The following is a 22,413-nucleotide window of genomic DNA, read 5'->3' on the forward strand; positions in this document are numbered from 1 at the left end:
CTCTCGGCGTCAACAAGGCAGCCGTGGACAAGACTCTAGCTGGATGGTGTACATAACAGTGTCATGGCAGGGTGTAGCACTGATGATGATGATGATGACGATGACTATGATGATCATGATGACTATGATGATGATGACGATGACTATGATGATGATGATGATGAACCAGCAGCAGTCCTCTGAATGCATCAAGGGCTGTATGAGCCTCAGGGAAGGTCACGGTTAGTGTGAACTTTTCCCTGTTCTGCCACCTAATGTGTGAAGATACATTATGTGATGTGCCTGGACTGGAGTGTTGGGAAATGTTCCTTCCAAAACAGGGCACCTACAGGTTAGACACAAACGCATGGCACACACATGAACATGCACACACGTGCACAAGCATCACACACACACACTTTCAGACTCAGAGCCTGGAGTCTAGACCATAGGTAGGCTTAGTCATCATGCTAGTGTGTGGGTGGCCCACAATTATAGCTCTCGCCTCTCACCCTCATCGGCACTAGACAATGTTCCATTTAAATTGGCTGCACTGTCTCGATCTGTACATCTGGATTGCGGAATATAGCTCAATCAGTATGAGAATCCCAATGTGTTAAAAATTGTCTTTGAGAATCGATTTCTACTTCCCTCTGATATGATTAACACTTGTTTCAGTGTTTTAATATCTAGTATTAGTCAGTATCTCCTAGCTAGAAAATAGAATAAGATTAAATTAATTTTTGCCTACAGTATGAATAGTTACTGTTAGCCTGTTTTATAGAGCCCCAACGCAGAGGATACTAATTGGTTGTCGAGCACAGTCTCACGAGGCTCATCCTAGTGGCAACTGCAATAAGTATAGACTTCACAGAAGTGAGAAAGGAAAACTGTCAGGGGAGAACTGAGTTTTATAACCTCTGTATTGCTTTCCTTCACTTATTTGACGTGGTAAATTGTATCACTCAGGCGTTTGTCTTCCCTTGTTTAATTAGCTGCCGTTGGTGGAGGCTGGAGCCCTATGGTTGTCATGTTTAATAAGCTGCTGTAATGACTGGGATGTGACGAGCTCGTCAGCGAGCAAAGGGACTGTGTGAGTGTGTGCGTGTGCGTGTGTGTGTGTTTGCGTGCAGGTGGTGTGTCCATAGAGACACAGCATCGTCACACTGGACTGGAGGCTGATGTGGGTACAAGGGGAAATGGGAATTGGTTTCGATGAGACATGGCAGAACGGTAGAAGAGTTACTCTGCGTATCTCTTCTCTGTGCAGGCAAGTGGAATACATAGAAAATAATTGGCTAGTACAGTGCCTTCAGAAAGTATTCATACCCCTTGACTTATTCCACATTTTGTTGTGTTACAGCCTGAATTCAAAATGGACTAAATTGTTGTTGTTTTTGCTCCCTTCTACACACAATACCCCATAATGACAACATGAAAACTGTTTTTTTTTAAAATTGTAGCCAATTTATTGAAAATTAAATACTGAAATATCTCATATACATATGTATTCACACCCCTGAGTCAATACTTTGTAGAAGCACCTTTGGCAGCGATTACAGCTTTGAGTCTTTCTGGGTAAGTCTCTAAGAGCTTTCCTCACCTGGATTGTGCAACATTTGCCCATTTATTATTTTCAAAATTCTTCAAGCTCTGTCAAATTGGTTGTTGATCATTACTAGACAACCATTTTCAGGTCTTGCAATATATTGTCAGGTAGATTTAAGTCAAAACTGTAACTCGGCCAGTCAGGAACATTCACGGTCTTCTTGGTAAGTAACTCCAGTGTAGATTTGGCTATGTGTTTTAGGTTATTGTCCTGCTGAAAGGTGAATTCATCTCCCAGTGTTCGGTGGAAAGCAGACTGAACCAGGTTTTCCTCTAGGATTTTGCCTGTGCTTAGCTCCATTCTGTTTATTTTTTATCCTGAAAAACTTCCCAGTCTTTAAAGATTACAAGAATACCCATAACAGGATGCAGCCAGCACTGTGTTTGAAAATGTGGAGAGTGGTACTCAATAATGTGTTGTATTGATTTGCCCCAAACATCACACTTTGTATTCAGGAGAAAAAGTGAATTGCTTTGCCATTTTTTTCCAGTATTACTTTAGTGCCTTGTTGCAAGCAGGATGCATGTTTTGGAATATTTTTATTCTGTACAGTCTTCCTTCTTTTCACACTGTCAGTTAGGTTGGTATTGTGGAGTAACTACAATGTTGTTGATCCATCCTCAGTTTTCTCCGATCACAGCCATTAAACTCTGTAACTGTTTTAAAGTCACAATTGTCCTCATGGTGAAATCCCAGACCGGTTTCCTTCCTCTCCGGCAACTGAGTTAGGAAGGACACATGTATCTTTGTAGTGACTGGGTGTATTGATACACCATCCAAAGTGTAATTAATAACTTCACCATGCTCAAAAGGATATTCAATGTCTGTTTTTTTTTTTTTACCAATCTACCAGTAGGTGCCCTTCTTTGCGAGGCATTGGAAAACCTCCCTGGTCTTTGTGGTTGGGTCTGTGTTTGAAATTCACTGCTCGACTGAGGGACCTTACAGATAATTGTATGTGTGGGGTAGAGAGATGAGGTAGTCATTAAAAAATCATGTTTAACACTATTAAACATGCAACTTATTACAGTATGTGACTTGTTAAGCTAATTTTAAGCAAGTGTTTACTCCTGAACTTATTTTGGCTTGCCATAACAAAGGAGTTGAATACTTATTGACTCAAAATAATATATTCAAATAGCCACCCTTTGCCTTGATGACAGCTTTGCACACTCTTGGCATTCTCTCAACCAGTTTCATGAGGTAGTCACCTGGAATGCATTTCAATTAACAGGTGTGCCTTGTTCAAAGTTAATTTGTGGAATTTCTTTCCTTTTGAATGCATTTGAGCCAATCAGTTGTGTTGTGACAAAGTAGGGGGGTATACAGAAGATAGCCCTATTTGGTAAAAGACCAAGTCCATATTATGGCAAGAACAGCTCAAATAAGCAAAGAGAAACAACAGCCCATCATTACTTTAAGACATGAAGGTCAGTCAATACAGAAAATTACAATAACTTTATGCAGTCGCAAAATCCATCAACCGCTATGATGAAACTGGCTCTCATGCGGACTGCCACAGGAATGTAAGACCCAGAGTTACCTCTGCTGCAGAGAATAAGTGCATTAGAGTTACCAGCCTCAGAAATCGCAGCCCAAATAAATGCTTCACAGAGTTCAAGTAACAGACACATCTCAACATCAACTGTTCAGAGGAGACTGTGTGAATCAGGCCTTTATGGTTGAATTGCTGCAAAGAAAACACTACTAAAGGACACCAATAAGAAGAAGAGACTTGCTTGGGCCAAGAAACACGAGCAATGGACATTAGACCGGTGGATATTTGTCCTTTGGTTTGATGAGTCCAAATTTGAGATTTTTGGTTCCAACCGCCGTGTCTTTGTGAGATGCTGTGTGTGTGAACAGATGATCTCCGCATGTGTATTTCCCACCGTAAACAATGGAGGAGGAGGTGTTATGGTGAGCCCTTTTGGGCGGCAGGTAGCCTAGTGGTTAGAGCATTGGGCCGGTAACCAAAAGGTTGCTAGATCAAATCCCAGAGCTGACAAGGTAAACATCTGTCGTTCTACCCCTGAACAAGGCACTCAACCCATTGATCCTAGGCCGTCATTGTAAATAAGAATTTGTTCTTAACTGACTTGCCTAGTAAAATAAAGGTTAAATAAATAAATCAAAATATGGTGTGGGGATGCTTTGCTGGTGACACTGTATGTGGTTTATTTAGAATTCAAGGCACACTTAACCAGCATGGCTACCACAGAATTCTCCAGCAATATGCCATCCCATCCGGTTTGGGCTTAGTGGGACTATCATTTGTTTTTCAACAGGACACTGACCCAACACACCTCCAGGCTGTGTAAGGGCTATTTTACCAAGAAGGAGAGTGATCGAGTGCTGCATCAGATGACTTGGCTTCCACAATCACCCGACCTCAACCAAATTGAGATGGTTTGGAATGAATGAAGGAAAAGCAGCCAACGAGTGCTCAGCATACAGTATGTGGGATCTCCTTCAAGACTGTTGGAAAAGCATTCCAGGTTAAGCTGGTTGAGAGAATGCCAACAGTGTGCAAAGCTGTCATCAAGGCAAAGAATGGGTTCCTATTTGAAGAATCTCAAATATGAAATATATTTGGATTTGTTTAACACTTTTTTGGTTACTACATAATTCCATATGTGTTATTTCATAGTTTTAATGTCTTCACTATTATTCTACAGTGTAGAAAATAGTAAAAATAAAGAAAAACCCTTGAATGAGTAGGTGTGTCTGGTGACTGGTACTGTGTATATATATATATATATGTGACTATTATGCCATTAAAATAAACAACCAGTTTCCACTTCAGTCACATATCTATACAATAAGATATGTCCATATGTTCCCCCCCCCCCCTGATCCCTGAGGCATAGTCTATTTCAGAACACATAGAGGAAAGTGCTCTTTTTCAGGTTAGCCCTTGGGTCGCAGTCCCTCTGCTGCATGCACAGGCGTGTGTGTGTGTGTGTGTGTGTGTGTGTGTGTGTGTGTGTGTGTGTGTGTGTGTGTGTGTGTGTGTGTGTGTGTGTGTGTGTGTGTGTGTGTGTGTGTGTGTGTGTGTGTGTGTGTGTGTGTGCAAGCATGTATATACAGTATGTGTGTATACGTGTGCACGTGTGTGCGTACTGTATGTGGTCATGAATGTGTGTGTCCAAGTGTGCCAGTGGTGTTGACTTGTCAGCCTTTCTCCCCTCTCTGGCCATGTTATGTTGAAGCAGACAGCTGTGGTGTTGTGTAGCCTGTGGAGCTTGACGCCGCTTGCTCCTGTTCTAATGTGTTTTGACAGAACAGTGTTACTGTGGCTCTCGGTTGCCATCTGCAGTGTGAAGGAGGTAGTGGTGCATGACCAGTGATTATGAGGGATTAGGGGACTGTGGTCGCTCCGACTGCAGTGTGTCTGTGTATGTGTGTCCGTGTGTGTATTGTCGCCCCCAGACTGCCATTCCATTCCCACTGTCGCCAGCCTTATTTTCAGTATTGGAATGAGATTTAAGGGGACCTTTTTGACCCTCTCCCAAAGTGCCTATTATCTGCAATCTGCTGACTGTTCAATCTTCTAACAACACTACAGTACAGTATGTATGTTTTTATAGCTAGTGTTTTTTATTGTCACAGACTGTGGTAGTGTTATTAGTGCTATATATTGCTGTTTTCCAAAAAGGTACATGTAGCGGAGGTCATTTGAAATCACGCTCTGGCAAGTATTGGCCCTGACTATGTATAAAACCCAATAGTAGCCCTTGCACCAGAGTGATTTCCCTTTGATCTAATGGCAATAGCTCCTGGTTACGAAGTCCCCCTGTTACATACACACATTGACAAAGCATCAACTTATCCTAAGAGTTATATTTTGCTCATAAAATACTACTGATCATTCAGTTGTTTCTGTCTGCTCCTTGTGGTAAACTGCTGCTCCTGCTCAGTGTCTGCTGGAGGTATGGCTGTTGTTCTCTCCATCACCACAAGGTGACTCTGTGGAGACTGAGTACGGTCCTCTCCTGTTTCCTCCTTTGTTTTCTTCCTCATCCTTTTTCCATCCTTCATTCTAAATAAATAAAAAAATCAATCTCTATCACTTTTTTATTACATTACCTATATCATTTTCTTCCCTTACTGGACTCGGTCCTCCTTCACTTTTCTTCGTGCAATTGCTTTTCCTGGAGTTGCTATCTATTGATCATTCTAAAGTGTTTGTGACAGGCTGTCTTTTTGTCGTTCCTTGTATTATCCTCTTCACTGTAGGACAACATAAAAGGTTTTGAGGGTTCAGTAATGTTGGATAATATACTATAGGCCATGGTGAGGAGTGGAGGTTCCATTTTTGTTTTGGTGTTATAAATGAGCTCCTATATTAAGTGCATACAAGCATCCTAGTGTTCATTAATTGCAGTGCACCTGTTCATATGCCTGTGGCTGTTGGTCTGGTGGTGCCACATCAGGTGTTGTGTCTACACTGTAAAAGACTACTCACTTTAGATGAGACATGGGAGTGATTACTGATTATAGGAGTGTCAGATCTGGTGGCAACTGCGAGCGTCAAGCATTACTGAGATTTCACAGTATGAATAAGTCATCCATCACTCTTGTTTTGTAAATTAATAAACCTCACCTCAGTGATCCTATGCATTAAAAACCTTCCAATTTTCGCCTAAAATGACATACCCAAATCTAACTGCCTGTAGCTCAGGACCTGAACAAGGATATGCATATTCTTGATACCATTTGAAAGGAAACACTTTGAAGTTTGAGGAAATGTGAAATTAATGTAGGAGAATATAACAGATTAGAGCTCGTAAAAGATAATACAAAGGGAAAAAAATGCTTTTTTTGTACAATCATCTTTGAAATGCAAGAGAAAGGCCATAATGTATTAATCCAGCCCAAGTGCAATTTAGATTTTGGCCACTAGATGGCAGAAGTGTATGTGCAAAGTTTTAAACTGATCCAATGAACCACTGCATTTCTGTTAAAAATGTTGTATCAAGACTGCCCAAAGTGCCTAATTGGTTTATTAATAACTTTTCAAGTTCATAACTGTGCACTCTCCTCAAACAATAGCATGGCATTCTTTCACTGTAATAGCTACTATAAATTGGACAGTGTAGTTAGATTAACAAGAATTTAAGCTTTCTGCCCTGGGAAATTTTCGTGTTACTTACAACCTCATGCTTAACGCATTAGCCTACTTTAGCTCAACCTTCCTGCTGGGACCCACCGATCTTGTAGAGGTTATTAATTCATAATGGGGTAAAGACACTTTACACTACAAAACTGTTAATACACATTATATTTTGGTGCACAGAATGACAGCTGTGGCAATGTGCAGTGATCAAAATAAATCTTTGATCACACCCCCCTTTGAACATCTTGCAAGTTATGTAACAATTAGTACAGCTACACGAGCAACAGAGGCACGCGTCTACTGGGTAGAATGGTTTGATGACGTCTTCAGGCTGAGATGCAATGGACCTCGCATCTCCAAATGATGGAGTGCTGCTCAATAAAAATAAGCTCCCAGCACTTTCTCGCGTGATTGTGTGATGCAGAAAGGAATGGAAAGCAAGTCTACCTCAGTCTATATTGCCGCAGAAGTGCGTTCGGGATTCAGTTTTGAATTTCAGTCGCTCCATAGGCTGGTATTGACAACAGAGGGGTAACATATTGGTCATTCTCGGCTGGGGGTAACTTGGGAGAGGGTGAACGATGGCAGGCGCTAAACTCACGCCGTCTCCTTCGGAGATAGACCCAGACGTCAAGACCGAGGCGACGAAAACACCGGAGGAGCCGACTTGGGTCAACCCGTTGAAGCCGATACGGACGATGGGCTCTTTTGGGAGTGATGCTGGGCAAAGGTACCGCACATTGACCCGCATGAAGCCGCTGCATGTCTCAGACTAAGAGCACCAGTTCGATATCAAACCTGCAGCAACCTCAAACCCGTTGTGCTTCAAGCGCGCGGCGCAAAGCGCAGTCAAATTGTATCCCATATAAGCTATTTATTATTATATTTAGGCAAAGGATATGAATTGACCTTTGTAATGATACATTCGTATCGAATATATAGCCTACATTCCTTAGTCGATTAAATCCTTTGCAAAAATGAAAATAACAAATCGCGATCTTTGTTTTCCAGTCTGTTGATAGGTTAAGGCTATATTGACACATGTTATGCGCGATTTATGAAACTGATTTATGACGGATTGTCAAAGCTGACTGCACGCAATGGCACTGTTTGTTACATTTGCGGAAATTGGCACTGTGTGTGCCACCCACTTGTAAATCATATTTTTTCTCAGCCTCCTGTTTAGGTTTTTCTGGGTTTTTCTTTATGTCTGCAGTTTGATTCCTGTGCATCGCTTACATAACTCCGATGATGCTGCGGCTCTTTATAGACCGTGCAATTGCTTTATTGGTTGCATGGAGGATATTGACACATTTGTATTGATATTTTGCTCATTCAAGTGATTTAATAGATTTCAATTTCCATGATAGACATTTACTTTTCAGTAAATTAGCAGACGCTCTTAACCAGAGCGACTTACAGGAGCAATACGCGTGAAGTGCCTTACTCAAGGGCACATCGACAAAGCCCTGTCGGTTGGGCTCGGGGATTCGAGAATTCTAACCAGAAACCTTTCAGTTACTGTCTGCTTTCCAATGCAAACCACAGTGGATTGTGTGTCTCTGTGTGTAGCCTATGTGTGTAGCCTATGTGTGTAGCCTAGGCTACATGTGTGCCTGAGCACATCAGCAACTACAGTGGAGTAGCCTTACCTTTACTCCCCAGCCAAGTCACATGAGATGCTTCTCTCTGAATGGGACTGCACGGTTTCATTAAGGGGGAGGATATGCAGGCAGCCTACACTGGCCTGCCTGAATAAAAGTCAGTATGGGTGTTTTAAAATGCTCTCTTTAACATTCTCATCCCTTCTCACCGTTTCTCTTAGCACTTTACTGCATAATTCAATGAATGATGTTGGTTGTGCAGAAACTTGCAACAATCTTTTGAGTCTGCTACAGTATTTTTTGCTGTGTAGCAAAATCCAGAGGGGCAAAGTAAGGTTGAGCTTGGTGCAGGGTGTTAAATCTTTCAATAGTTGCAGAGAGTTGTGCTAAGTCAATACAGTTAATTACAGCAGTTTTAACATTATTAACAGTTACATATGCCTGTAATGTTTAGTTCTGACATGTATGCACATTGGATCCACTTACCTGTGATTTTCCAATGTCACTGGCTTCATTAACTATTCAGAAATATTGACACACGTATGTTAATCGTTTTCTGTATACCATTACAACAATAATTATGTCAAAGCGAATGCATTATTGCTGAGGCTATAGTATACTGCCTTACTGCCTGTGAAAATTGGACAGTATAGTCTGTAGGCAGTATATGTTTCTATTTCAAAGGCACTATCTCTCATAAATAATACAGACTGAGGCAGAAATCAAGAGGCCCACTGCTGCACCAACAGCAAAATGCATCAGGGGGCTTTTTTGGAGTCTAAAGTAAAGTACTGTAGCTGGTATACCATAGAGCAGGGGTAGACAACCCTGGTCCTGTGGGGCCACAGGTACTTCATATTTTTGATTTAACGTGAAAATCTGAGGGCCACACTCGATCCTAACCCGCAAATATAGAAAATGTGCTGTACGGTCAGAGATGGTGGAACTATTTTTTGACAGGCCTTTTTAGATATATCTATGTTTCTGCTTGTAATTTCCAACATTTATGCAGGCTATTTGTTAGTCAGGCTATTTGTTAGGGGTTGCAGGTAGCATAGTGGTTAGAGTGTTGGGCCAGTAACCGAAAGGTTGCTCGATCGAATCCCGGAGCTAACAAGGTAAAAATCTGTCATTCTGCCCCTGAACAAGGCAGTTAACCCACTGTTCCCCGGTAGGCCGTCATTGTAAATAAGAATGTGTTCTTAACTGACTTGCCTGGTTAAATAAAAATATGGTGTGGGGTGCTTTGCACCCTCACAATAATTAGATACATGCAGCTTTTCTTCTGTTATTACTAGAACGCTAAATATATCCTTGCTCACCAGAATAATGTCATAAATAGATATGCTTCAATCCTGTTGACATCGGAAAGTTTGTTTTCTCTTTCATATCTGCTTCTTTCGCGCAGCAAAGACGTTTAGAGAAAATGCAATAGGCCTAACTCTAAAACAACGAGAACGCCTTTCCATGCAAAATTTCATCAGTTTGACCAGTTTTAAGGAAATGAAAAGCTGTTAAAACGACTCAACATGCTTGTTTATAAGATTTCGGTTCAGCTTGGATGCATATTTTATGTGGTTGAAACACTATCAGCGTTTATGATGCTGATAAAGCTGGCACCCTTTACAAATGGTCCCTAACCGCGCATTCATTCTCTCAACATCCTATAATAAATTAATAATGTTTCTCCACTCCTGTTCCTGATTAAAAATGTACACTTGGTGTATCATTTTACTGCAAGAAATGCTTAATTCTGCAGGAGTTAATATCATATTAGGTCAGAGTTTCCCAAACTCGGTCCTCAGGACCCCAAGGGGTGTACATTTAGTTTTTTGCCCTAACAAAACACAGCTGATTCAATTTGAATTCCCCCTCTTGTGACTGTCGAATTTGTATAGCGCCTCACAATCATTATACATAACATACATATCATCCTCTTTTACCACTTCACCAAATCTTTTCCAAACATTAGACTACTGTTCTGGTCCTCTCTTCTATTTATTTTCAACAGTAGAAGCTACCAGGCCTCTGCAGATCTTCTTCTCCTGTCTGCCCTGCCTACTTTTTATCCCCTGTTGTTGTTTCCCCATGCTGTCAGCCTTAGGCTCTGAGACAGAGATGATTGGGAAGTTTAAAGAGCCATGTGTGTGTGTGTGTGTGTGTGTGTGTGTGTGTGTGTGTGTGTGTGTGTGTGTGTGTGTGTGTGTGTGTGTGTGTGTGTGTGTGTGTGTGTGTGTGTGTGTGTGTGTGTGTGTGTGTGTGTGTGTGTGTGTGTGTGCGTGCGTGCGTGCGTGCGTGCGTGCGTGCGTGCGTGCGTGCGTGCGTGCGTGCGTGCGTTTGTCCACATGCTAGTGATGCGCGGGTCAGCTGTTTCCCCCGTGTAACGGATGTGAAATGGCTAGCTAGTTAGCGGGTACGCGCTAATAGCGTTTCAATCGGTTACGTCACTTCCTCTGAGACTTGAAGTAGGGTTTCCCCTTGCTCTGCAAGGGCCGTGGCTTTTGTGGAGCGATGGGTAACGACGCTTCGTGGGTGTCAGTTGTTGATGTGTGCAGAGGGTCCCTGGTTCGCGCCCGGGTCTGGGCGAGGGGACGTACTAAAGTTATACTGTTACACCCGCACCCGCCCGCAATTGCTAATAACACATCCACAACTGCCGGACTTGTGAAAATCTGAGGTCCGCACCCGACCCTAACCCGCAAATATAGATAATGCTGCGTACAGTCAGAGATGGCGGAACAATTTTTTGACAGGCCTTTTTACATAGGACTATGTTTCTGCTGATAATTTCCGACATTTTGGTAGGCTAGATGCAGCTTCTCTTCTGTCATTACCTGTTGCCCTAGAATACTACATAAACCCTTGCTCACAATAATAAAAGTCATAAAACATTGATAGAAGGAATGCTTAAATCTAGTTGACAGTGGTAAAGTTTGTTTTCTCTTTCCTCTTTCATCTCTGTTTCTCTCGTGCAGCAAATACATTTAAGGCCTAATAAAAAACCTCAATACAGCCTATAGATATGGATTGCACAAGAATGATACATTTATGGATTTTTAATGCATTGTTTTCTGTATATTCAACCCGTCTGCCCGCCACGCACCCACCCTTCATCCACGCAGATATAACCGCGGGGACTGCGGGTTATGAGTCAACCCGTGCATCACTAGTGCTTGTGCACGTGTATGTGCATTCATGTGTGTGTGCTTGCGTGCAGGGACAAGATAGTGTTCCTCAGATGATTATGATAATGGTGGTTATGACTCTAAACCCATGCAGCTTAATATACTCACAAAGCCTCATAGTCATCGTGCACTGATCTACATACACTGGAGTGAGAATGAGAGTAAATCGTCTCACTGTTGTTGAGCCAGGCACAGCACAGTTTTCACTGAATAGCCTACCGTGTTGATTTACTGCTGCGGCATGGAATGATAAACACAGTAGAATATAGCAGAGATAGTCTGAGTCATTTGTAATATCCGTTATCATATTAGATAGTCAAACAGCACCACACATTAGATAGTTAGTCTGGTGTGCTGATCTTTTATGCATTGATCTTGTATGAAATCGAAAGGGAAAGGGGGATACCTAGTCAGTTGTACAACTGAATGCATTCAACTGAAATGTGTCTTCTGCATTTAACCCAACCCCTCTGAATCAGAGAGGTGCGGGGGGCTGCCTTTAATCAACATCCACGTCGAGGCTCTAATTTGCATAATAGTGTCCATATCATTTAATTTTACACTTATATTTTACATGTCCATATATTGTGTGACAAACATTTTATAATACAAAAACGTTATATTACTGTATCTGTGACTGCAACAAAATTCCCACTTCCCATCACTTTTAATTTGCTTCCTTCAGACAGAAAGGATGCTGTCAGTCAGTCAGTCAGAGTTCTGCATGGGAAGGCAATGAAACATGATCAGCGTGAGACCTGTCCTCTACGTGTTCAGTGTTCAGCTCCAGAGAGGATGGAAGTAAGGAGAGATGGAAGGAAGTAGTGAGAATCCATAATATGACCCATCTCCATTGACCCACCGCTCCATTCCTCCACACTCCTCTCTGTTTAGTTATTCATTACGACATTATTTAAATGCCTAGGAACCCCCTCAGTGCCGTGCTAGGATGCATCACGGTACATTCATACCAACAGCTGGTCGGAAGGATGTAGGATGTAAACAAACAGTGTAACCAAGACTTAAAGTAAACTAATATAGTAGTTTTCTTTCCAAGGATACAGGAAGTTGATACTGTAAGATCTTGTTCTTTTATACTGTAAAATATTTGTACGATATTCTGATTATGGGACTATTATGATTATGGGATTATAGGATTGATAGTACTCGCTTCCAAAGCTTGTGCCTTATATCATGAAATTAAAAAGATAGATGAATTGTGTGCATCTCTATCCCTATAGAATCAATTGAGATGTTACTCAGGTTAGATACATTAGGGATCAATCATAATTTATATAATGGTTATGGGAATATGCTATGTTCTATGCTTCCAAAGTCTGTCCCTTAATGTTATGAAACCAAAATATTTTTTGCAACTGTATCAATATAGATCAGGCTTTCCCAAACTCAGTCCTGGGGACCGCAAAGGGTGCATGTTTAGGTTTTTACCCTAGCACTACTACTAGCTGATTCAAATCATTAAAGCTTGATGATGGGCAAAAAACAAAATGTACACCCCTTGGGGTCCCCAGGATCGAGTTTGGGAAACGCTGCTATAGATGTTACTCAGGTTTGACACAGATCATGAAAAGATCAATTGTGTGCACTCTTACAAACTCTATTGAGATGTAACTCAGATTGAATATACTAAGCTATAGGTATAGAAAAACGTAATACTTAATCTGAATTTCCTCACCAGAATCCTCCTCCACCCTTCAGAGCACCAACTGGGCTTTCACCTCATTGCGATCATTAGATCTTTATCTTCACACCAACTCACCCATTCCCACATGAAAAAAATACTATACTAAATACTATACTATGGTATAAATACTAAAGTAGGTCGCTGGTTCGAATCTCCGAGCTGACTAGGTGAAACATGTGTAAATGTGCCCTTGAGTAAGGCACTTAACCTTAATTGCTATGGGTCTGCTAAATGACAAAAAGGAATGGCTTGACCACAATGCTCTGGCCTCAATAGTAATAAGAACTTTTGTCTAGGGAATAGCTGGAGGATGCTGATGACGGATTGCAGGGGGATTTGTTGCTGTGCAGGCCGAGGCTGCCGCTTTTCTAATTGAAATGAGGAGAGTGCTGTGCTTGAAAAGACTGAACACAATGTTCTTTCTTTGTTAGTTCTCTGCCTTCGTTTAATCTCTTACAACCTCCCCAATCCTCTCTTCAGCCCCCTGTACCACAATTGATTATGTATAGGCTTATCCTATTCAGCTGTTGTTCAATGTAGGGCCACTACTATCGTCATTCACACACTACACTGTATGTTGTGCCAGTCATTATCTATTAGTGCAAATTGCCCATCCAGTTGGCAGATTGTTTTTCATTTTTGTAAATGCAAATGATATCCCCATACCTCAAGCGCACCTTTTTAATAAATCCAAGAGCACCTTTCCAAGGGGTTACCTAGTTAAAATGCAGGAGCTTGTTAGTTGATTGGACTCAATGCTGTATTTTTTATTCCTTTAGTGGGAGGGAGAGCATGAACCAAGTTATTATCCAGGATCCCTTCTGGGATGTTTTCTTATCAATCCATATCTAATCCATTACTCTATATCTGTGCTTAAATTGGCTATTTACTCAATTTAATAGAAATGTTGGTTGCACCTTTAACTGTAATTAGCGTACTACCTAATCATCAAGATCTTAGAAGTTAACACACACTCCATTAACTGCTGTCTTCAGTATACTCATAGCAGGTGTTACTGAAGCTAGCTACGGTGAGCTCCAAAAGTATTGGGATAGCGACACATTTGTTGATGTTTTGGCTCTGTACTCCAAGACTTGAAATTAGAGTGACTATGAGGTTAAAGTGCAGACTAGACTATCAGCTTTAATTTGAGGGTATTTTAATCCATATCGGGTGAATCGTTTAGAAAGTACAGCAGTTTTGGAACATAGTCACCCCATATTAGGTGAACAAAAGTAGTGGGACAAATTCACATATACAAAGTTATAGATGCACAAATATCAATCCCCTAAAATTCTAACCTCCCCTGTTATTGTAATTGTGAGAGGTTAGCATATCATGGGGATATGATATTTGTGCGTCTGTAACTTTCTCACTCATCATTGTTCACGATTAATTCAGGAGTATCCGTTATCATGGTAGCATTAACATTAATGTAGAAGTGTTTAGAAACATATTATATTCTTATTTACAATAAAAGTGACTCCAAAATGACACAATACATTATTTACCATTCATTTCTATTGGGCACAAAATAATCTGAAACACAACCAAAACAAACAGCAAATGCATCAAACACATTTGTAGAGTCACAGGCTTGATGTAGCCATTGCATCCTATGCATATGGGACCAAATACTTCACTTTTTACTACTTTAATATATGTAACGGATGTGAAATGGCTAGCTACTTAGCGGTGGTGCGCGTTAATAGCGTTTCAATCGGTTACGTCACTCGCATTGAGACCTTGAAGTAGTGGTTCCCCTTGCTCTGCAAGGGCCGCGGCTTTTGTGGAGCGATGGGTAACGATGCTTCGTGGGTGACTGTTGTTGATGTGTGCAGAGGGTCCCTGGTTCGCGCCCGAGTATGGGCGAGGGGACGGACGTAAAGTTAAACTGTTAGATTGATGCTGTTGACCCGGATCACTGGTTGCTGCGGAAAAGGAAGAGGTCGAAAGGGGGGTGAGTGTAACGGATGTGAAATGGCTAGCTAGTTAGCGGTGGTGCGCGCTAATAGCGTTTCAATAGGTTACGTCACTCGCTTTGAGACCTTGAAGTAGTGGTTCCCCTTGCTCTGCAAGGGCCACGGCCTTTGTGGACTGCCTTTAAACTGTTGTTGATGTGTGCAGAGGTTCCCTGGTTCGCGCGAGGGAACGGACTAAAGTTATTTGTTCCAAACGGTTCACTCGATATGGATGAAAATACCCTCAAATTAAAGCTGACAGTCTGCACTTTAACCTCATAGTTGTTGTATCATTTCAAATCCAAACTGCTGGAGTACACAGTCAAAACAACAACAAATGTGTCACTGCCCCAATACTTTGGGAGCTCACTGTATAAAGGGAAGTGCATCTGAAATCTCCATCTCTTGGGTTGTTTTGGTGCTCATTTCTAGCTATCTTAATATAACTGTCACTATTTACTGGAGGGTTGGGTATGGATTACGATCATGCCCACTTGCCCAGTGCCCACTAACACGAGAGAAGTAGCTGTGCTGCACACTCCATCCAAACATAGCAGCCAAGACCTCCAAGAAGTCAGACAGACCTGTACATTACACAGCACCTCAGACTTGTTTAAATAAGACACGTCACGTTGAAATAACCCTTGGCTCTAAGCGTGGTCATTTGCTGATGTGTTTGATAGTGTCAATCACTCGAGTCTGCCACTTTTTGGTGCAAAATAAGAATTGAGATGATCAGTTTGCACTTGTATCCCAACTACAATTTATCAATAATCCAAAACCCTTTTTTTTTTTTTTTTTTTTTTTTTATACATGATTCCCTATTAGACACCGCCAGACAGACGCTTAATAGATCGTGAGAAAGTTGTAAAAAACGAAACTGCACCGAAGCATGCTAGCTACTAACGTTACTTGCTAGCTTAATTGCTAAACACAGAGTTGGCATTTAGCTAGCTAGCAAGTGATTTTGAGCACTGATAAACAGCGTGTAACTTGTCCTTTATTTACGATAGCTTGACAGTTTGCAGATGATGAAGTTGTAGACATGTTATTGTTCTCAAAAAGCAGTCCTGAGCGCGCTACCATACTTTCCCGACCTGATAGACTGTATGCACTGCGCTGATTCGTTTTTATGCACAATTATTTACTTGAGAAATACTGCACCAAACACCTTAGCTAGATGTAAAATTGCGTGACTAAGACCTCCTCGGCAAAAACGTCTAAATTAATGACAGATGTCTTGATTTATCCTAAATTATTTCTGACTATTTTTTAAGGAAGTGGCTATGTTGTTACTATGGTGACTCAGGGGGGGACAAACCGTATCAGCCAGTGTATGCAAACATAAAACACCACCATCAAGCTACACCCCCAAGACAACTCTTGTTTGGTTTAATTCAATGTCCACTAGCATTTCTTAATCAGCAATCTTCAAAACGAGGCCAAATCAGCGAATGCAGTCACCCTTTTAACGTGGTCCTCATGGTAAATTATGTCACAATTGTTATCATTAGGGCTGTGTTCTGGAGCGGAAGCAGTTGCTCATCAGTTGACTTGAAAAGCAGAGTAGCCCCAATGGAAGCATTGTCGTGATTGGTGCGTTGTGAGTTACTACCCACAATCCCTACTTTGATAGTCAGGTGGAGATAAAAGCTGCCATTAACATTCAGGAGGGTGTATATGTTTGTGTGTGCGTGTGCATGCGTGGAGATCCTTACAAACACTAAATGCAAATGCCTTACATGTTTAAGTCACTGTTTGTCCCTTTGGATTATATGGACAGAGTAATTCCCCAGAGGTGTTGGCAGAGGCAGGTGTGACTTCAGGAGGGGTGTAGTTCTATGCCCCACTGGCGAGCTTCCACTTTTGGGAAACGGAATCAAAACTACAAGTTCCAGCATCCCTCTAAATTACTGCAGAGACTCATGTGGCCCCACAACATTTCAATAGGTCCTTGAGGGAATAAGTGACAGAGGATTCAGTCAGTGTCAGCAGCATGGATCTGCATTAATTCACAAATACATGCAGTGTTTAGCACTGGTTTAGCACTAGCAGTTGCTGTTTTTTATATAAATTGGTTTTCCGGATCTACTGTCAAGGTGAGGTGAGAATCAATTTGTTCCTGCATTGCATGCCTCAGGGGCTAAACAGAATGTGACAGTGTTTATGATACACTACCTCACCTGCATGATTACCAAGACAACAGAGACTTGCAGGCTCCTCCAGTGGGCCTGTGATGCCTCTGATACCAGAGGCAGAGATCGAGTGGTTGATGATGTAGCAGTAGATATGTAATCAACAGAGCTGATTAGAGGAAGAACATCTGTGTATGGCCTACCGCTTGAGTAGCAGATAAGTGCTTTATAATTAGATACCATCTTTATTGTTCATTTCACAGCCCTCAACTGCAGCCATCAAACAGACCTAGAGAGATGTTGACAAAACCACTCTGTCCATTGCCACGGAGACACCAGTCTCACTTGTATTTGGATTGTCCCAACCTCTACATATGATGTATACCTTAGAAATGCTCAGACTATCAACATACTTTCAGTTGGATTTGTATTAAAGAGCCACTGAACACGCTGATTGGCACGTGTGTTTTTCTTTTTCTCATTAGAAAAATGAGATTTCAGTCTTTGAGGTGTGTTTCCTGACCGATTCCGCATTTCGTTAATGACGTTTGTCCCCCATGACACATGGTAGATGCAGAGGTCTATTTCACCTCCTCAAAATAACCAGAATGAATCTAAGATAACTCAAGAAATCTGTAATTAATTTTGATGTTTTTGCAGAGGACGTTTTAGTTGCGCAATTTTATATCTAACGAAGGTGTTTGGTGCAGTATTTCTCATGTAAAAAAATGTGCGATGTGTTGTCTTATGTAAACAAAGTCGGAGCTGCTGGGCAGGTCTGTCTCACTAGCTATGCTATTGGACAGAGAGCAATCACCATAGCTGTTCACCCCATGATAGTGAGCAAATGGACATCGTCAAACCAAAACCCAACTTTCATTTATCCTGTTGTGACGTACAGATGTTCCAAACTCCATTTTAGACAAGACTGAAATTATGACCAAAATTAACCTATTTACACTTTGTAGTCAATTCTGACACTAGAATAACTGTTTCTGACTCGAATCGATGCCACATAGGCCGTTTTCAAAGGGATTTGTTGCTTTTTAAAGGCAGTCGCTCTTTAAATGTCAACTGAAACTTAATAAATCAAACAGACAGCGTGTAAATTATTGATTGATTGGTTGAACATCTATACTGTATATCAGTGTCAGGTTTGTCAAGTTCCCCAAGGTTGCAAATGTATATTCTCCAGCAAATCATCAAACCCTTGATTAGTTGAATCAGGGGTGCTTGTGCGGGGCCTGAACAAAAAAGGGTAGAAGAGGACTGCAGTTGAGAAACACCTGTGTAGATCATCTGTTGAAGACTGTCCAAATAAATTGCTTCTAAAAATGTTGCAGTGTACAACGATGTCAGGGACAGACTGAATACTAAAATATTTTTTTTTTATTTGGCAGTCAAAAGTATTCGCCTAAGAGACTCAATAGGTGATGAGTTCCAGTTTAGAGTAGTGTGGATGAAACGTCTCTGTTCACACCAAAGTGGTTACTGGACCTCTCCAGGGTCCTGACTACTTCCTGATTATGATGCGCAACACACTATTCTCTACACACTATTCTCTTCATCCACACTAAGTGACCTGAATGTAGTTGAGCTGAGGTATTTAGGTTTAGCTCAAAAGTATGTGACAACATTGTAATCTGCCCCTGATGTACAATACCGTTCAAAACTTTGGGGTCACTTAGAAATGTCCTTGTTTTGGAAAGAAAAGCACATTTGTCCATTAAAATAACATCAAATTGATCAGAAATACAGTGTAGACATTGTTAATGTTGTAAATGACTATTGTAGCTGGAAACGGCTGATATTTCATGTAATATCTACATAGAGTAGGCGTACAGGGGCCCATTATCAGCAACCATCACTCCTGTGTTCCAATAGAACGTTGTGTTAGCTAATCCAAGTTGATCATTTTAAAAGGCTAATTGATCATTAGAAAACCCTTTTGCAATTATGTTACCACAGCTGAAAACTTTTGTGCTCATTAAAGAAGCAATAAACTGGCCTTCTTTACACTAGTTGAGTATCCGGAGCATCAGCATTTGTGGGTTCGATTACAGGCTCAAAATGGCCAGAAACAAATAACTTTCTTCTTAAACTCGTCAGTCTATTCTTGTTCTGAGAAATGACGACTATTCCATGCGAGAAATTGCCAAGAAACTGAAGATCTCGTACAACGCTGTGTACTACTCCCTTCACAGAACAGCGCAAACTGTCTCTAACCAGAATAGAAAGAGGAGTGGGAGGCCCCGGTGCACAACTGAGCAAGAGGACAAGTACATTAGAGTATCTAGTTTGAGAAACAGATGACTCACAAGTCCTCAACTGGCAGCTTCATTAAATAGTATCTGCAAAACATCAGTCTCAACGTCAACAGTGAAAAGGTGACTCCGGGATGCTGGCCTTCTCTGCAGAGTTGCAAAGAAAAAGACATATCTCAGACTGGCCAATAAAAAGAAAAGATTAAGATGGGCAAAAGAACTAGGCAAGTCAGTTAAGAACAAATTCTTATTTAATTGATTCACTTTTCTTATATCCTCCATGACTATTCTCATATCCTCAATGTTTGACATTGAGCCTTTGATTCTCAACATTATCCTTCTCTGTTTGCTGTCACCATACGTTATTAATGTGTCCATGGCACCGCTCGGCTCAATGTCACCATGATACATTCATTCAACCTGCTACAGAACGAAGTATAATCTGTCCAATTTGTCATCATTTGAATGCTGAAGCCATTGCGATTCACCCAGTGGGTTTCCTTCCTGCTGTCCTGTAGTCTCCTGTGGTTTGCAATGAGAGTCTCCCGTCTGTTCTTAAACCAATCAAAGCATTGTATCCGAGAATCCCTGTCAATCCTAATGTGTGATCCTGATCTAGGATCAGTTTTTCATTTTTGTAAATCATGGCACCTGCTAATATATCAGCACTCCTACTCTAAGACCCCTTTGTCTTTCTGGTGTCCTCTATAAAAGCATGCCGCTGCCCCCCATCCCTCCCTCTCTTCCTTACCTCCTTTTCTCCTCTTAACATCTCCCTATCTGTGTCCATGTGTGTTGTGCCTATAGGTATCAGGAGGAGTACAGTATGGACTCTACCAACGCCCAGTAAGTCCCAGGATGCATCCCAAATGGCACCCGACTCTCTATATAGTGCATTACTTTTGACTAGGGCCCATAGGACTCTGCTTAAAAGTAGTGCACTATGTAGGGAATAGGGTGCCATTTGGGACACAACTCTAGCATCATGCTAGCATGGCATGGCATGTGTCCTGTGACTCTGTCCACTATGGGAGATTGATAAACACACACAGCGTGTCCTTCTATCCCTCCCTTTTGACTTGAGTGTGCGTCCCAAATGGCACCCTATTCCCTATACAGTGAGTGCACTACTTTTGACCAGAGCCATATGGGCCCTGGTCAAAAGTAGTCCACTATAAAGGGAAGTGTGCCATTTGGGATGTAGCCTTAGTCACAGCACCAGATAAAACCGTTGTGCTTGTGTCATCAACCACTGGAGGAGTTTAGAGAAGTACTTTAGGTGCTAAAACCTCCAGATTATTTGATTTTGTTCAGTGATGCAGTCAGTGGATATGGTTGGAGTACGTTGACTGTCTGCTTGCCTGCCTATAAATTATTGCAGCGTACCGTAGGCATTACAATGCACATATTGTATAGTGCTATCTAGAAGAACTGCAAATGAGTAATTGGTTGTCTTCACAGAGGAACGCTTATCAACCATTGTCAGCCGGTTTGATAAGTGCTCCCTCAGCATTTTATTGCAAATTACTTTTTAGAGAGATCATTACCAAAGTGGGCTAAACGGGCTACTGGTTACTAAAATCACATTATTGCGTATTTAAAAAAAGATCAATACAGCCCTCCGGCCCGCAGAACAATCACCAACGCCACTAAGTCAAACAGCAATTTTGATGGAGTGCGTGTGTGGTTCATTTTTTGTGGGCTGCTATGCCTGGCAGGCTGGAAATGATAACTGATAATATGCTTTCTGTGCTCTCTGTGGTTTCTGTATTGTCTGTCTGTCTGTCTGTCTGTCTGTCGAGGAGATGGATGGTGAATAGGTTTCCTTAGGGATGCTGTAAGTGCTGATGGTGCGGTGTCAGAAGTATGCAGCTGAGCTTAATTGTTGGCACAAGTGTTCTCTCCCATGGTCTTTCCCCTCTAGAGGTGGGGCTGGAAAGGGGAGGGAAGGAGTATCGCAAAATTATTTTGGACGATATTATATTGATTCTATTATCCCACGTATCGATTCTCGAAAAACGTAGTTAACGTTAGCTAGCGCTAGTCGGCTGTACCTGCTCCAAAATGATTCTCCATCTATAGCTTGGCCTCAATCTTATTTTTAAATGGTGAGTCAATATGTTTACAGCACCTTTTTTTTTCCATGACCGATCAAAACTCGTTTTTATGATGGTTCTTTCTTGTCCCTCTGCAGCAGACATATAGTGAGCAATATGTTTGGAACATTGAATCGCAATAAAACTGCAGTATCGAAATGGAATACATATAGAATTGTGATAAATCACTGATACATATAGAATCGAGCATCGTATCAACACCTAAGTATCATGATAATATTGTATCGTGAGGTCCCTGGCAATTCATGGCCCTATTTGTTTGCCATTTGTGGAGAAAGAATCAATCGAGCAGTGGGTGGCAAAATGTTTAAACAGGGTTTTCCTCACAATATTTCCATATGATGGCATTCTGCTTTTGAGCGTTTGGTACTCGATTTGTTAACTTCATGTTCTAAAATAATCAAATTGCTTTTGAAACAGTATCTTGTATTATAAAATAACTTTGGTTAAAAAAAACAAGCAGTTATAACTTACAAAATTATATTTTGCTCTTGTGGTCAAAGTGGATATTTGAGAGCAAAGTGGTCCTACATAATGTGATATGTGATCTGACCAGGCTTTGGAATTGACTCAGAAACACCAATTTAGAAAGGAAAACATGATTATAAACAATCTTGATCCGTGTTACCACTCACAGCAACAGTGTTTCTTTAAGATGTATCATCATCACTGTCTAATGCAAGGGGCTGAACATGGGAAATAGATTATGTGCTGCTTCATAAATTCCTCCCTAAT

The 22,413-nt window shown here is 41.3% G+C and overlaps 1 protein-coding gene across 4 annotated transcripts in view; it reads left to right on the forward strand.

Annotated features, from left to right (window-relative positions):
* Positions 1 to 22,413, forward strand: part of LOC139576411 (potassium channel subfamily T member 1-like) — a 112,153-nt gene that overhangs the window by 23,756 nt on the left and 65,984 nt on the right. For 2 of the 4 annotated variants that reach the window (XM_071402519.1, XM_071402523.1), the window contains exons 1-2: positions 7,010 to 7,437; positions 20,369 to 20,407. The exons of 1 other annotated variant lie outside the window; for it this stretch is intronic. In XM_071402519.1, coding sequence (XP_071258620.1) covers positions 7,289 to 7,437; positions 20,369 to 20,407 — 188 coding nt within the window. In that variant the 5' untranslated portion in view covers positions 7,010 to 7,288. Of the gene's footprint in view, positions 1 to 7,009; positions 7,438 to 20,368; positions 20,408 to 22,413 lie in introns of those variants that run through there. One more of the 4 variants, XM_071402522.1, reaches the window with a different exon arrangement.

This window comes from Salvelinus alpinus, chromosome 5, assembly GCF_045679555.1.
Source record: "Salvelinus alpinus chromosome 5, SLU_Salpinus.1, whole genome shotgun sequence".
NCBI classification, from domain to species: Eukaryota; Metazoa; Chordata; class Actinopteri; order Salmoniformes; family Salmonidae; genus Salvelinus; species Salvelinus alpinus.